The 12,395-nt window shown below is 29.4% G+C and overlaps 1 protein-coding gene across 2 annotated transcripts; it reads right to left on the reverse strand.

Moving 5' to 3' along the window:
* Positions 1–296: 296 nt before the first annotated feature.
* On the reverse strand, positions 297–1,907 carry LOC121263535 (GATA transcription factor 5-like). Of its 2 annotated transcripts, none has more exons than XM_041166479.1 (3): positions 1,720–1,907; positions 1,313–1,638; positions 297–1,201 (listed from the first exon to the last, which is right to left on the reverse strand). In XM_041166479.1, exons 1-3 carry the CDS (start codon positions 1,832–1,834, stop codon positions 503–505), a joined length of 1,140 nt encoding a protein of 379 aa, XP_041022413.1. In that variant the 5' UTR covers positions 1,835–1,907; the 3' UTR covers positions 297–502. The 2 variants fall into 2 exon arrangements, with proteins under 2 accessions (XP_041022413.1, XP_041022414.1); XM_041166480.1 differs by having other exon boundaries at positions 1,313–1,635; positions 1,721–1,844.
* Between the last annotated feature and the right edge of the window lie 10,488 nt (positions 1,908–12,395).

Raw genomic sequence — 12,395 nt, forward strand, 5'->3', positions numbered from 1 at the left:
TGATTTATTGAAGTAAATCTATAAAAGATTTCACTCCTCGAGAGTCACCCAAATACCCAATTCTCTCTATAAGATGTTTTACAAAATTACCTCTCATTTAAAATATAGTTACGTATAATGTTGTAAAAAATGTTATATAAATCATTTTTCTTGTCACAAATGACCTTCTTTATCACAAAGTTGCTTTTCTTTAATCATACAAAGAGCACTATTCCACAAGGAGCAAAATCCTCTCTCTCCCTCACTCGGAATTGTGACAAAACAAGAATATGAAAAGAGAGGATGGAGAAAACTTGGCAAGAAAAGGGTACATAATGAAGTCTCCCTAATAAGTTACACCCCTAATGAAAACCTACCTCCATCATGAAAATAAAATTTTAAAAAAATGTACACTAACTACGGCCCGTACGAACCGGGTTCACTTCATCCTTTCTCCGGTTCTTCTCCTAATCTTCTCTCTTCCCTCGTAATCCTTTTTTCTTTTTCTTTTTTTCTTTTTTTCTCAAAAACTGGACACTGCAGGAGAAGCCAAACCGGACTCGGAGACGCCAGTAGGTTCCTTCTTCCGCCGCATCTCCAGCACTTTACGGTGATGGTTGGAGTGCAATTCGCTCGAGAAAGTAGGGCTACACGCGGGTCTATATTCCGGTAGGAGCCGACCGGACTTATACCGGACCCCACAAGCATTGCACAGTGTCTTGGCTCCGAGTGGGCCCGTTCTCCACTGTGGGGTTTTCTGGACACCGCAATGGCTGCACCGCCTAGGCGTCTGCGTCCCACTTCCACCAGACGCCGTCTCCCCCGTCGCTTTCTTCTTCTGCTTCTTCTCCGGTTGTTTTTCCTCCGAGTAAAACTGCTCGACAGGTCCCTCGTACTGGGCAGCGTTGGGGTATACGAGCCAAGAGCTTGAAGGGGACGACGAAGAAGTCGAGGAGGTTGAACTGGCGGACGACTCGGTCAGCGAAGGGGACCCGAGGCACCAAACTCGGCCGCTGGTCCTGGCGCGCTTGCTTCTTGCCTTGGCCGGAACAGGAGTTTTGAAACATGGCTTTGCCTGTTCCGGTTCTGGTTCTGGTTCTGGTTCGGGCCCTTCGTTCATAGGCTTTTCGGTTGAAATTCCGCCAGGGAAAGGCGTGCAGAATTCCGAGAAAGATTCCTCGACGAAGTGGGATAGCCATTCAAGGTTCGCTAAATCGTCTGCCTGTTTAAAAAGACCGTACCTTTGGTCAGTAACTACCATGAAAATCTTCACTTTTTTCTCAGAGACGGGGGACCGGGGGGGGGGGGGTGGAGGGGAGGAGAAAGAAAGTACCGGAACACTGAGTTCGGACCCAAACTCGTCTTTGGCACAGATAACGATGTTGGTGGTGGAATTTTGACGGTCTTGTCGAGGGGAAACAGAGACAAAGCCTTTATCTTCTTCCCCTTCATCTTCCTCTGCCGGCTCTTCATTCACAAATCCTTCTTCATTAGACAAGTCAAGAAGTTCGTCCACAAAAAAGTCGTCACAAACAACGCCATTTTGCCCATTCACAGGCCATAAATCCTCCAAAACCGCTTGTGGGGTTTTCACGGCCATTTCCATCCTACAACTGGTTTTCAACGCCGCTTCCGCGCATTCCATTTCCGTTTCTGACTAAACAAACACAGATTAAATCCCAAAATATTTTAAAACAAAAAGGAAAAGAAAAAGTTCTAAGAATGTCCAAAAACTCTTACCTGTATAGAAGAAGGACCAGTTGGAATGGAAGAGAAGTGGTGGTAGAGTTTGAAAGAGGAGTGAAAGATGTGGAATTGGGAGGAAAAAAGGATGGTGGTGAATTCGGTAAAGCATTGATTGAGGGCTAAAAAGAGTCCGTGGACCTTACTAAAAAGTACCCGTTCCCTCTCTCTCTCTCTCTCTCTCTCTCTCTCAAAAATACTACGTTATTTCTCTCTACTGTGTATTCATACTCTGGTAATAAACGTATTTGATAATAATGGTACTGTAGTTCTTTCAGTTCTCAGTCAAAAAACAATGGAAGAGGCCAAAGTCGAACTACAAATTTATGAATCTTCCTACCACATTAAAAAAGCATCTCCAAGTTTTGAAAGAGGAGATGTTAGTGGTTGGACTGATTCATATGGTGTTGTCCCTACGAAAACGCTAGCTTATTTATTCTATATTTTTTTTATCTTTTAGTAATACTAGAGACAAACTTTAAATAAACAAGTTTTTTTGTAAAAAAGTAAGTCACACTAATAAAAAATAATTTTTTTATACTTTTCTTAAGTTGGGTCTATTCTTTTACAAGAATTTGTATGATACTTATTTATTAAAAATTTGTATAAATCATTTCTTATATTTTTTTTCTTCTCTTTTTTGCTTCAAATTTTTCTCACGATTTTAGAGGTTTTTGGACCAGTTTTCTTGACAGAAAGTTACCTTTGAAAAGCAACTCGATTATATAAACTCAATTTATTTTGAGTTGATAAAAAATAAAAAATTTTAAATGCTTTCAAGACCATCCAATTAATTTCAGATTAATTTAAATCAACTCTAATTTATTTAAGAAAAATGATATTTGTAATTATGGAATGCGTAATTCTTTGAAAAAATAATAAATACGAAACTCACATGAAAATAATTAATTTTTTAATAGTCAACTTCACTTTTTTTTAAGACGATTGAGTGACACTTACCCATTCTACAATTGTATGAATCATTACTTTTTATTTACAACCTTATTTATTTTTGAATTGCAATTAAGAAAACATATATTTCCTTTCCCATTCTTATATTCATTAAGATTAATGGGAGAAAATATGAAAAATATATTAAGAAATTCTTTATTTTATTTATTAGAATATAAAAAGTAAGAGAACAATGAGTATCTTGTGTTTTTTTTTTTTTTTGAAATAGAGTATCTTGTGTAAAACTTATGATTGATCTCCACAAAATACTACCATTGTCATAACCTTCTAACAAGTTATTTATCTTTTCTATAAACAATAATATTTTTATGAAAGACCTGAATTTGCATGCTTAATAAAACAATTTAGACTCATCTCGTATTTTTATTAAAATGTATTCTATGGTGTTTTAATATTTTTTTATTAACATTAAAATATTTTATCCAAGCTTTTCACAAATGATCCTATTCAAAAAATTAAACCGCCCAACTCCAAATCCGATTATATTTTTGAGTTTATTAATACTATTAGTGCTCGTTAATTTTGATTTTTCACCACTTTCATTTATAGTTTCTTTTATTTCCTACACACTGTTTTTTTAACGTAATTACTAATTAATGCTCAAAGCCCTTTGAATTTTGAATTACGTACTCCTTTTAAAAAACTCTTATGGGTAGAAAAAAGCATCTTTGTTACACAAGAAAAACAATTATCATACAATAAAATAATAACTTTTTTATTATAATCATGTAGTACCACTAAGCCAATTGTGCATTACATGCAGCAGTGTTTAGCCATGATCTTGACGCTGTGTACGTACTTAATTTGTTGTTTCTTTTACGGTCAATATGATTTCAATCATAAAAGGAAAATACATGCAGGAGGGGTTGGAAACTCCAATAAATGCTCAAATACGTGATTAGGTACAGCGTAGAAATAAATAAATAAATAAAAACTAATTAAATAGTGGCACGTTGAGCATCTAAACATCTACACAAAATCAAAAGCAAAAATTACAACATAATTACTACTCATAGAGGTGATGACAAAGTGTGTGAAAAAAACTTAGGGATGTACATTAATTAGTTTGGAAGATCAGTAATGCGGTGGCGCGTCATGGCCACCGACCAAGCACCTTGACATGACTATAGCTTAAATGATCCACGCTTCAATCAGTGAGGGCACGAAACAAGTGGTTGCGGGTGGTAACAAGGAAGCGAGCAAGTTTGGTAGGCGTGCCGGATGGGGCGAGCTTCAACGGGCTAGGGTTTTTGGAGAGATAGGTCGTGCGTGTGAGCTGATTCAAGCATAGCATGTATGTATAGCTCACCTGCCAATCAAAAGGGGTTGGGGCTAGGGCTTTGTTCTCGTGAAGAGAACAACGTACGAGAGAATCAAGATCATGAGATAAGCAAAGGTGATAATAGAGGTTAGAATTGCGTAAATCTAAAAATGAGACGAGAAACTAAAAGGGGGCTGGCGGTTGAGTCGAGATCGAAAAGGATCGATTCAAGTAGAAAGGTGCAGAAGACGGAGGGCAATATGGTAGGTGAAACAACAATAAATGTTATGAATCCCCTTTATATATTTATCATTCTCCCACTTGAAATACGAGAATTAAAATAAATATATAGTGTATTTAAATCTACATTTGATAATTGTTATTTCAAATATTAATTTTGTGGATTCTATGAAATCTATAAAGTTTAGAGTAAATGGTTCATTCACTACAACAGATCATGTCTTTTGAGATGAAAATTTTCGTCCCAAAAGATTGGATTTTTATATTTTGGGATGAAAATAAAACGTCTCAATATCACTATTCCAAAAGGTATTTTGGGACAAAAATAACAATTTCATCCCAAAAATATATTTTGAGACAAACATTTGCTGAACTGTTTGAACAGACATTTTTTTTTCTAGGATGGCTTAATTTTATCCTAGAAATGAGTTTGAATGCCAACAAAAAACGTTCCAACATATACGTATGTTCGAACATATCATATATGGGTGGTCGATCGATAGTAGTTCGTTCGAACAAATAAATTGATGATCGAACGGAATATATATTTTTATGGATTGAGTAACATATTCGAACGCATAATGAAAGGATCAAGCGATTTGCCAGTTAACTGCCATTTGAACGATATCATGTGATGTTCAAACGATTGTTTCCAATGTATCCTGTTCAAACTTTTTATAGACGTTCGAACGGTTAATGTTTTATTTTAACTAAAAATTTAAAACAAAATAGGCATAATTAAATAATATTTAAAAAAATACATTACAAATTGTTCAATACAAATAAAACTAGTCATGAGTTCGAACTAAATAAAATAATAATAATAATAATAATAATAATAATAATAATAATAATAATAATGTCATTTATACAAAACTTTATAATTAAATCCCAAAATCTATACAAAATATAAAAATCAGCTGCTTTGAGGTCTGAATTGTTGCATAAGTATCTGCATTTGGAGTTGCATCTCTCTCATAAACTCTTTATGTTGTTCTTCGTGTTGTTACATGTGCATCTCTGTATCTTCTTGTTTTGCCAATTGAGCATCTAACACATGCTATCTTACAGTCAATTCTTCATGAAACAACAATAAATGTTATGAAACACCTTTATATATTTATTGTTCTCCCACTTTAAATACTAGAATTGAAATAAAGATATAGTGTATTTAAACCAACATTTGATAATTGTTATTTCAAATATTAATTTTGTGGATTCAATTTTTAATGTGAAATCTATAAAGTTTAGAGTAATGGTTCATTATTGTATATACTAAAATAAATCTAGAATTCATTTGAACAAATCACCCAAACCATCATTAACCCTTATAATACATAAGAATGATCAATATCCCCTCCTCAAGTTCTCAAGCGAACTGGAGAACCCCAAGCCCTTATGTAAACTCAAGAACCTCAAATAGGAGATATTTGAACATATGAAATAGTTCTATAATATTTATTAAGCATTATGCTACTCGAAATGTTCACATGGACAGCAATATGTATTGGAAGTCTTGTTTCATGTTTCTATCTCTTTGCCACCTGACGTATTCAAATTCACATTAGTTTTTGTTTGATTCCTAAATCCATCTCAACTCATTTTAACTTATCATTACAATTTTTTTAAATTTCAATATAAAATATAATAAATAATTTAATTTTTTCAAATCTCAAAATAATAATAATATTAAAAAAAATAATATTCTAATAATATTTTATCATCTCATCTCAACTCAACTTAACTCAATTCAACATCCAAACGCAGCCTAAATTTAAAGAGATCTTTTCACATAAATAGAAGACAAAAAAGCCTCATAGCATCCACACTCATGATAACTTGAAGTAGAGAAATGTCCGTATTCCTTCCTAGTTGGTTAAACGATCATTTCATTGAAAAAAAAAAATACTCAAATTCTTTTATATTTTCTTGCTTTCTTTTGTTTTTTTCCAAATAGCCATTCACATATAAATGTAATAAGGGTAGTGATAGGATTACTACCCTCTTAATTACTACTCATTTACTATTTAAAGTATATTTGAAATTATTTTTTTTATCATTTTCTTTTAAGTATTTTTTAACATTCTTAATCATTAAGAAAAAATTTAAAAAATATAAAATTTTATTAATAGTCATTTTCTTAATCATTAAGTAAAATAAAAAATTAAAACAAAATAAAAATATAAAAAAAGTAATAAATGAGTAATGGAAATGTAATAACCTTATCATTATCCTTGTTGCTCCTGCTTAGGGCAATTCCAATACCAAAGTTTTTTTTACTTGTTTTGTGTCCAAAAAGCACTATAGCTTCGTTTGTTTTTGCATATGAGATAAGATAAGTTGAGATTAAAATTAAAAAGTTAAATAAAATATTGTCAGAATATATTTTTTAATATTATTTTTATTTTTGATTTTGAAAAAGTTAAAATATTTATTTTATTTTACATAAGAATTTAAAAAAATTATAATGATTAGATAAAATAAATTTAAAAATTTCTTAAAAACAAACGAGCCACAGGTGTGAGCTCCGACTTGAGATTCTTTAAAATAAAGTACATTTTTTAAGTTTGAAAATTCTCAAATTTTAAATAATATTTTGGCATCGTTCTTTTACCTCTACTTTCGTACCCATAGCATTATAGTTTTTGTAAGGAATTTTTACTATATATTAATGATTTACTCTCATACCTCATATTTAAAAATTATTTTCTTTACATAGAATATGGAAGTATGAGATAGTAAATACTGAATAGTAACTGATAAAAAAAATTATTCTCTCTAATGAGTCAAGCTATTTACACACGTCTATGTAAACACATCACTTATCGTGGAGTTCATTATACTTACAGAAAAATTCAAAAGGTCAGTACTTTTTTGTATAAGCTGATATGATAGGCTTATACATCAAACTAAAGAGACTTGCAAATAAATTTATTATTCTCTCAAATCAATTCTCTCATCCCTCCTTTTTTTCCCATGCATAAATTCTTTATTTTGAAGAAGAAACATTTAAATGATATAGTAAAAGTAAAATGGTAAATAATTGTAGAAAACATATGGAAGGTTATAATTTAGGGTAGTGATAGGGTTACTACCTATTTACTACTCATAGTTCATTTTAAGTTTTTTTATTTTTTTATTATTTTATTTTAAATATTTTTTTAACATTCTTAATCACTAAGAAAAAATTAAAAAAATATATAATTTTATTAATAATCACTTTTTTAATCATTAAGTAAAATAAAAAATTAAAAAAAATCAAATATAAAAAAATAGTAAATAGATAGTAGGAGAGTTGTAACCCTATCATTTTTTATAATTTAACCGTTTAAGTATATATGATTGGGAAATGATATTTTGCCGACAAAGTGTACCGATTAATGTTTTTTTTTCTTAAAGTATTTGTGTGTGTACACAAATGCTTTAATATATATATATATATATATATATATATATATATATATATAACACATTGGTACCCTTTATGGACAATTTTTTTTTTAATGTTATGTTTTTTAATAAAAGTGGTGTACATAAGAAAGTCATGTAGATATATAAATTTTTTGTGAATCGAGTTAGCATTGCCCTGTTTCTAATCGAGTTATTGAACAATCAACGAAACCCATTAACCATCTTCGCTTGTCCTAATTTCGAAACTGAATTAATATTAAATTCTTTTATTTATTATCCATACATCATATAATTTTTAAAGAAAGAAAATAAAATTATAAAAAATAAAAATAAAAATGATGAGTATAATTTTTATTTTTATTATTATAATTATTATTTGTGTAATTTAAGTCCTGTTTAAATAGTGAGATAAGATATAATGATTTTATATAAAAGTTAAAAATTAAATAAAATATTATTATCATTTTAAAATTTTAAAAAATTAAATTATTTTATTTAAAAATTTTAAATATTTATAATAAAATGAAATGAAATGACTCCTTTACCCAGACATGACCTTAAATTCCCTCGACAAACTCCATGCACCATAATGAAGTACAAAGTGTTGGGAGGGGGCAGGACATGCCTGAGAAGCAAAGGAAGAGGCCGTTAAAGTCATACGAACCAATGACATCGAGCCAGCTTTTGTCGCCATGTCACCCTACTGAAATGATTCCCTCAGTTTCTCCTACCGGACAAAATCCTTCGTTATCCATTTTATTAGTTATTAATTTCTTGCTAACTAATCAGTTCATAAAAAATGATAAATACATAATATTTTATATAATAATATTTAAAAAAAAAATATTTTTATAAAATATCTTATAAAATTAATATCATTTTATAAAAATATCTTTATTTTATAATTTATTGTAAAAAATATTGTATAAAATATTGTATATTTATCACTACTCATAAAATAAAATATTATTTTTTAATAATATTATTATTTTAAAATTTAAAAAATTAAATTATTTATTATATTTTATATAAAAATTTAAAAAAATTATAATAATAAAATAAAATAAAATGACGTCGTTTCTCTATTCAAACAAACTTTAAAGCACCTCCTTTGCCAAAAAACCCACATGCTACGTCACGTGTCCTGAGTGATTCGTAAATATATCTTGTGATAAAATATATCTTGCGACAAAGAGATTTGCTATAAATTTAAAAAAATCTTATAAAATTAAATGACGGAGTTTCTTTTATAAAATTTTTTGTCGTTAAATATTTCTCATGATAAATAACGTGTACATATTTATCTTATAATTTATTTTAGAATAAACTAGTGTTGTTTTATTAAAATTTTATTTTTTATTTTTTAAATTTTAACTAGTTTAAGATTTAAAGTTTGCAGATCTATTTTTTTTTTTTCATATTAGGCAATACTCTTTTTTAGTAATGCTAAACATATTTTCAGGTGTAATCTTTGCACACTTGTTTTGAAAAAAAGTGGTACTCCTTATTAAAAGAGGAGTGCTAGAGCTACATATGGATTATAAAAAAATAATCTTATAAATTGATGTGGTTTCATTTAATCTATTAGATATACTTTATAATAAAATTAATTTTATAATTTGACGAGTCATATCAAATCAAGTTAGTCTGTAGGATTACTTTGTGTAATTACTTTATAGTTATAGTATTTCCCTTATTTAAATATAAATTTTTTATGTGAGTTTCAGATTTATCTACTTTTTTTAAAGAAAATATACGAGACTTGCACACCTTAAAATTTTATAAATAATTTCTTTATTTTTATAAAAACAAATTCTACCAATTATGTTTTTGCTTTTTCAAAACTTATTAACGGACCAAAGTCAATAACTTTGCATGAATTAAAACCAAATAATTTTCACGTGAATATTAGTGAATATGAAAACACTACTCCCACATACAAAAACCACCGACAAAACCCATTGATTGGGTTAGGCTTCTTCTTCTTCTTCTTTTATTTTTTTATTTTTTATTTTTTTATTTTTTTTAATTTAATGGTTAAGAAAGTGATTTTTTAATGAATTTATGATTTTTTATATTTTTAAAAAATGTTTAAAGTATTTAATTTTTTTTAAAAAAGGAAAAAAAATATTTTACCATTCGATGAGGATTCTCTCTGAAGAAATGATAGTTGCAGTCGTGAGTGTGCAAGGGTCGTGCAAATCACTTTGAAAAAAGTGAATAAATACGAGACCCACATGAAAGAAAATTAATTTTTTAATAATGAACTCTACTATTTTTCAAGACGACTGCACTGTGCTTGCCCAATCCACGACTGTATGTAGCATTACTCTTCTCTCTGTAGTGTAGTATCACCCGAAAACGTTTTCAAGATGTACCACATTAACATCTCTATACACAACAAATTTTGTAATAATTTTTTTTATATATAATAATGTATGTCAACACGTTGCTAATTTTATAAAATTTGAGGATAAACCAAAATTTTTAAAAATAATAAAAATTTAAGTATATTTTTACCGTAAAAGTAAAAAGAAGAACACGTGATGAGACCTGTAATATTGGTTGGAAACCGGGGGATATTATAGTCAACAAAAGGGAAGTACAAACCCAGCACTTGAGATTTGAGAAAGAAACAGAAACAAGGGAAACAAGAAGACAGTCAAATACGTATTTGAATTTTGGATTCCAACCTTTGACGGTTTGTAAGATTTTAACGTTTTTTACTAGAGCCGGCTCTTTCTTCGGTCGTTGCAGCCATCTCGGCGCGTTTGTCCACGTGTTTTGCTGGTATTGGTTCAAGATCCGGCATGTGACGTTACATTTGGTCCACAGGATTGCGACTTCGAGGAGGTTTGTTTTTTTATTTATTTTATTAAATTTAGTTGCTATTTTCATCCGTTAAGGTTTTGAATTTTGAACGCCTCCCGGTCGGTTTTTTAAAAGAGGGAATGCGTATTTTACCAAAATAGCCTCAATGGGGTAGAGTATTATGCACGTAAAAGGAAAAGGAAAACCACGCACTGTCACTACCACATAGAGTGGAGCGTACGTGGGGAAACATGGAGAGGGAACGAAACAGAAAAGTACGGAGACTTTGTGAAATTTCCTATGAAACGTTAGATTTTATCAGAAATTCTGTAGGAAGCTCTCAATCCTCATGCAATAATTTATTAAAGGAAAGGGAAAATGCTAGTCTTCCGAGACTCTGCTGAGATTTTATTTTTTATTTTTTTAATTTAATAATTAAAAAAATTATTTTTTAATAATATTGTAATTATTTTTGTAAAATATTAAAAAAATGTATGTGAAAAAAATATAAATAAAATGCATTAACGAAAACCCTCAACAAGAGATCCCAGTTGTGACTGTAGAGTCGCTCTTTATTAAATGGGTCCGGCTTATTAAGAATAAATAATAAAACTTATATATTTTTATGAACAATTTAAAATTTTAAGATATGCAGAGATAAGAGTGTCAGTTTTTTTTATTTTACCATTTTAAAAAGGTATATTTTTTCTTTTTTTTTTTTTTGGGATTTAATGGTTTTTTTTTTTAATTTCTCATTCTAAATTTTTTCCAATTTCTTCAAGTCTTTTGAATTCTTTTATCAAGAGTTTTTTTGATTGCATCAACTTTTAATCATTGGTTTTACGTATTTATTTTTTATTATTTATTTATTTTTTAAACTAGTTTAAACTTAGTAGATGTTTGTTGTATTTTCTTAATAATGCTTAGGTGTAATTATGGTTTTATAAGGAGAAGAATAGTTGTAGAGTAGGCTACATGCGTTTATAATTTTATATAAAAGACTCATTTTATTAATTTTTTTTTTAAAATTTAAATTTAAATTTTTTGATATCAATAGATAACACATCAACACATATTATTATACAAGTAAAAACTGTAAATACAAAAAGCATTTTTCACAGTTATGTATTGGTAGAATTGAAGTTTGAGGGACATTAAAAGTTGGGAAATTCTACATCACTTACCATCATCTCACTCTTATCCTGTTATAATAAAGCGATATCATTCTTCGACTTTTGACTTTTTTTTATTAAATAAGATGTGATCTTAGATGAAGATCAGATCGTACTTTAGTATGTAGATTAGTCTCCATTTTGAAGTATTATCATGGGAAGAAATAATTATCCAAAGTGTTTGAGTGGGATGATTCAAATTGTGGGATCAGACTGATCAGTACAGTTCTAGATAAAACAATGTAGGTGGCTCCGTTCGGAACTTGGATTAAACTGAAATCAACTTAGTTCAGTCTAATTTTAAGTTGAGTCTAACATTCAAATACTTAACTCTCAAATCACTAAACTCATTTCAACTCAAAACTTCTTTACACATGAGATCTACAATCATTTTCAATTTAACATCTCTTTACATGCAGGACCCATAACTTTTTTCAACTTATCATAAATACATCTAAACTCATTATAATATCCAAACACATCTAAATTAACTCATTTTAAGTAAGCCTTATAAAACTCACTTCATCATTTTAACTTACTATTATTCATAAAAAATCTTAATTCATCTCAACTCAGCTTAACATTCAACAGAGCCTAAATCTGTATACCCCCGATGTCTAAATGACTCCCCTGACAAAAGATATTGAATTATAATTAGACGAAGAGTACAATAAAATATTGAATCATCAATATTATAATAGGTTTACGAGAGAAAAAAAATATTAAAACTAAACAAATCAATAGGCTAGATCTGTTGAATTATTTCCACATATATTTTGCAATCCAAATTCCACATAAATCTTGTT

Source organism: Juglans microcarpa x Juglans regia, chromosome 4S, assembly GCF_004785595.1.
Source record: "Juglans microcarpa x Juglans regia isolate MS1-56 chromosome 4S, Jm3101_v1.0, whole genome shotgun sequence".
In the NCBI taxonomy this organism is placed as follows: Eukaryota; Viridiplantae; Streptophyta; class Magnoliopsida; order Fagales; family Juglandaceae; genus Juglans; species Juglans microcarpa x Juglans regia.

Bases quoted from the DNA above. Each gene is read 5' to 3' on its own strand.
- LOC121263535 (XM_041166479.1), bottom strand. From the start codon at position 1,834: ATGCTTTACCGAATTCACCACCATCCTTTTTTCCTCCCAATTCCACAT. The intron at 1,639-1,719 runs GTAAGAGTTTTT...CTGTGTTTGTTT, and splicing joins CTGGTCCTTCTTCTATACAG to AGTCAGAAACGGAAATGGAA. The intron at 1,202-1,312 runs GTACTTTCTTTC...CTTTTTAAACAG, and splicing joins GGTCCGAACTCAGTGTTCCG to GCAGACGATTTAGCGAACCT.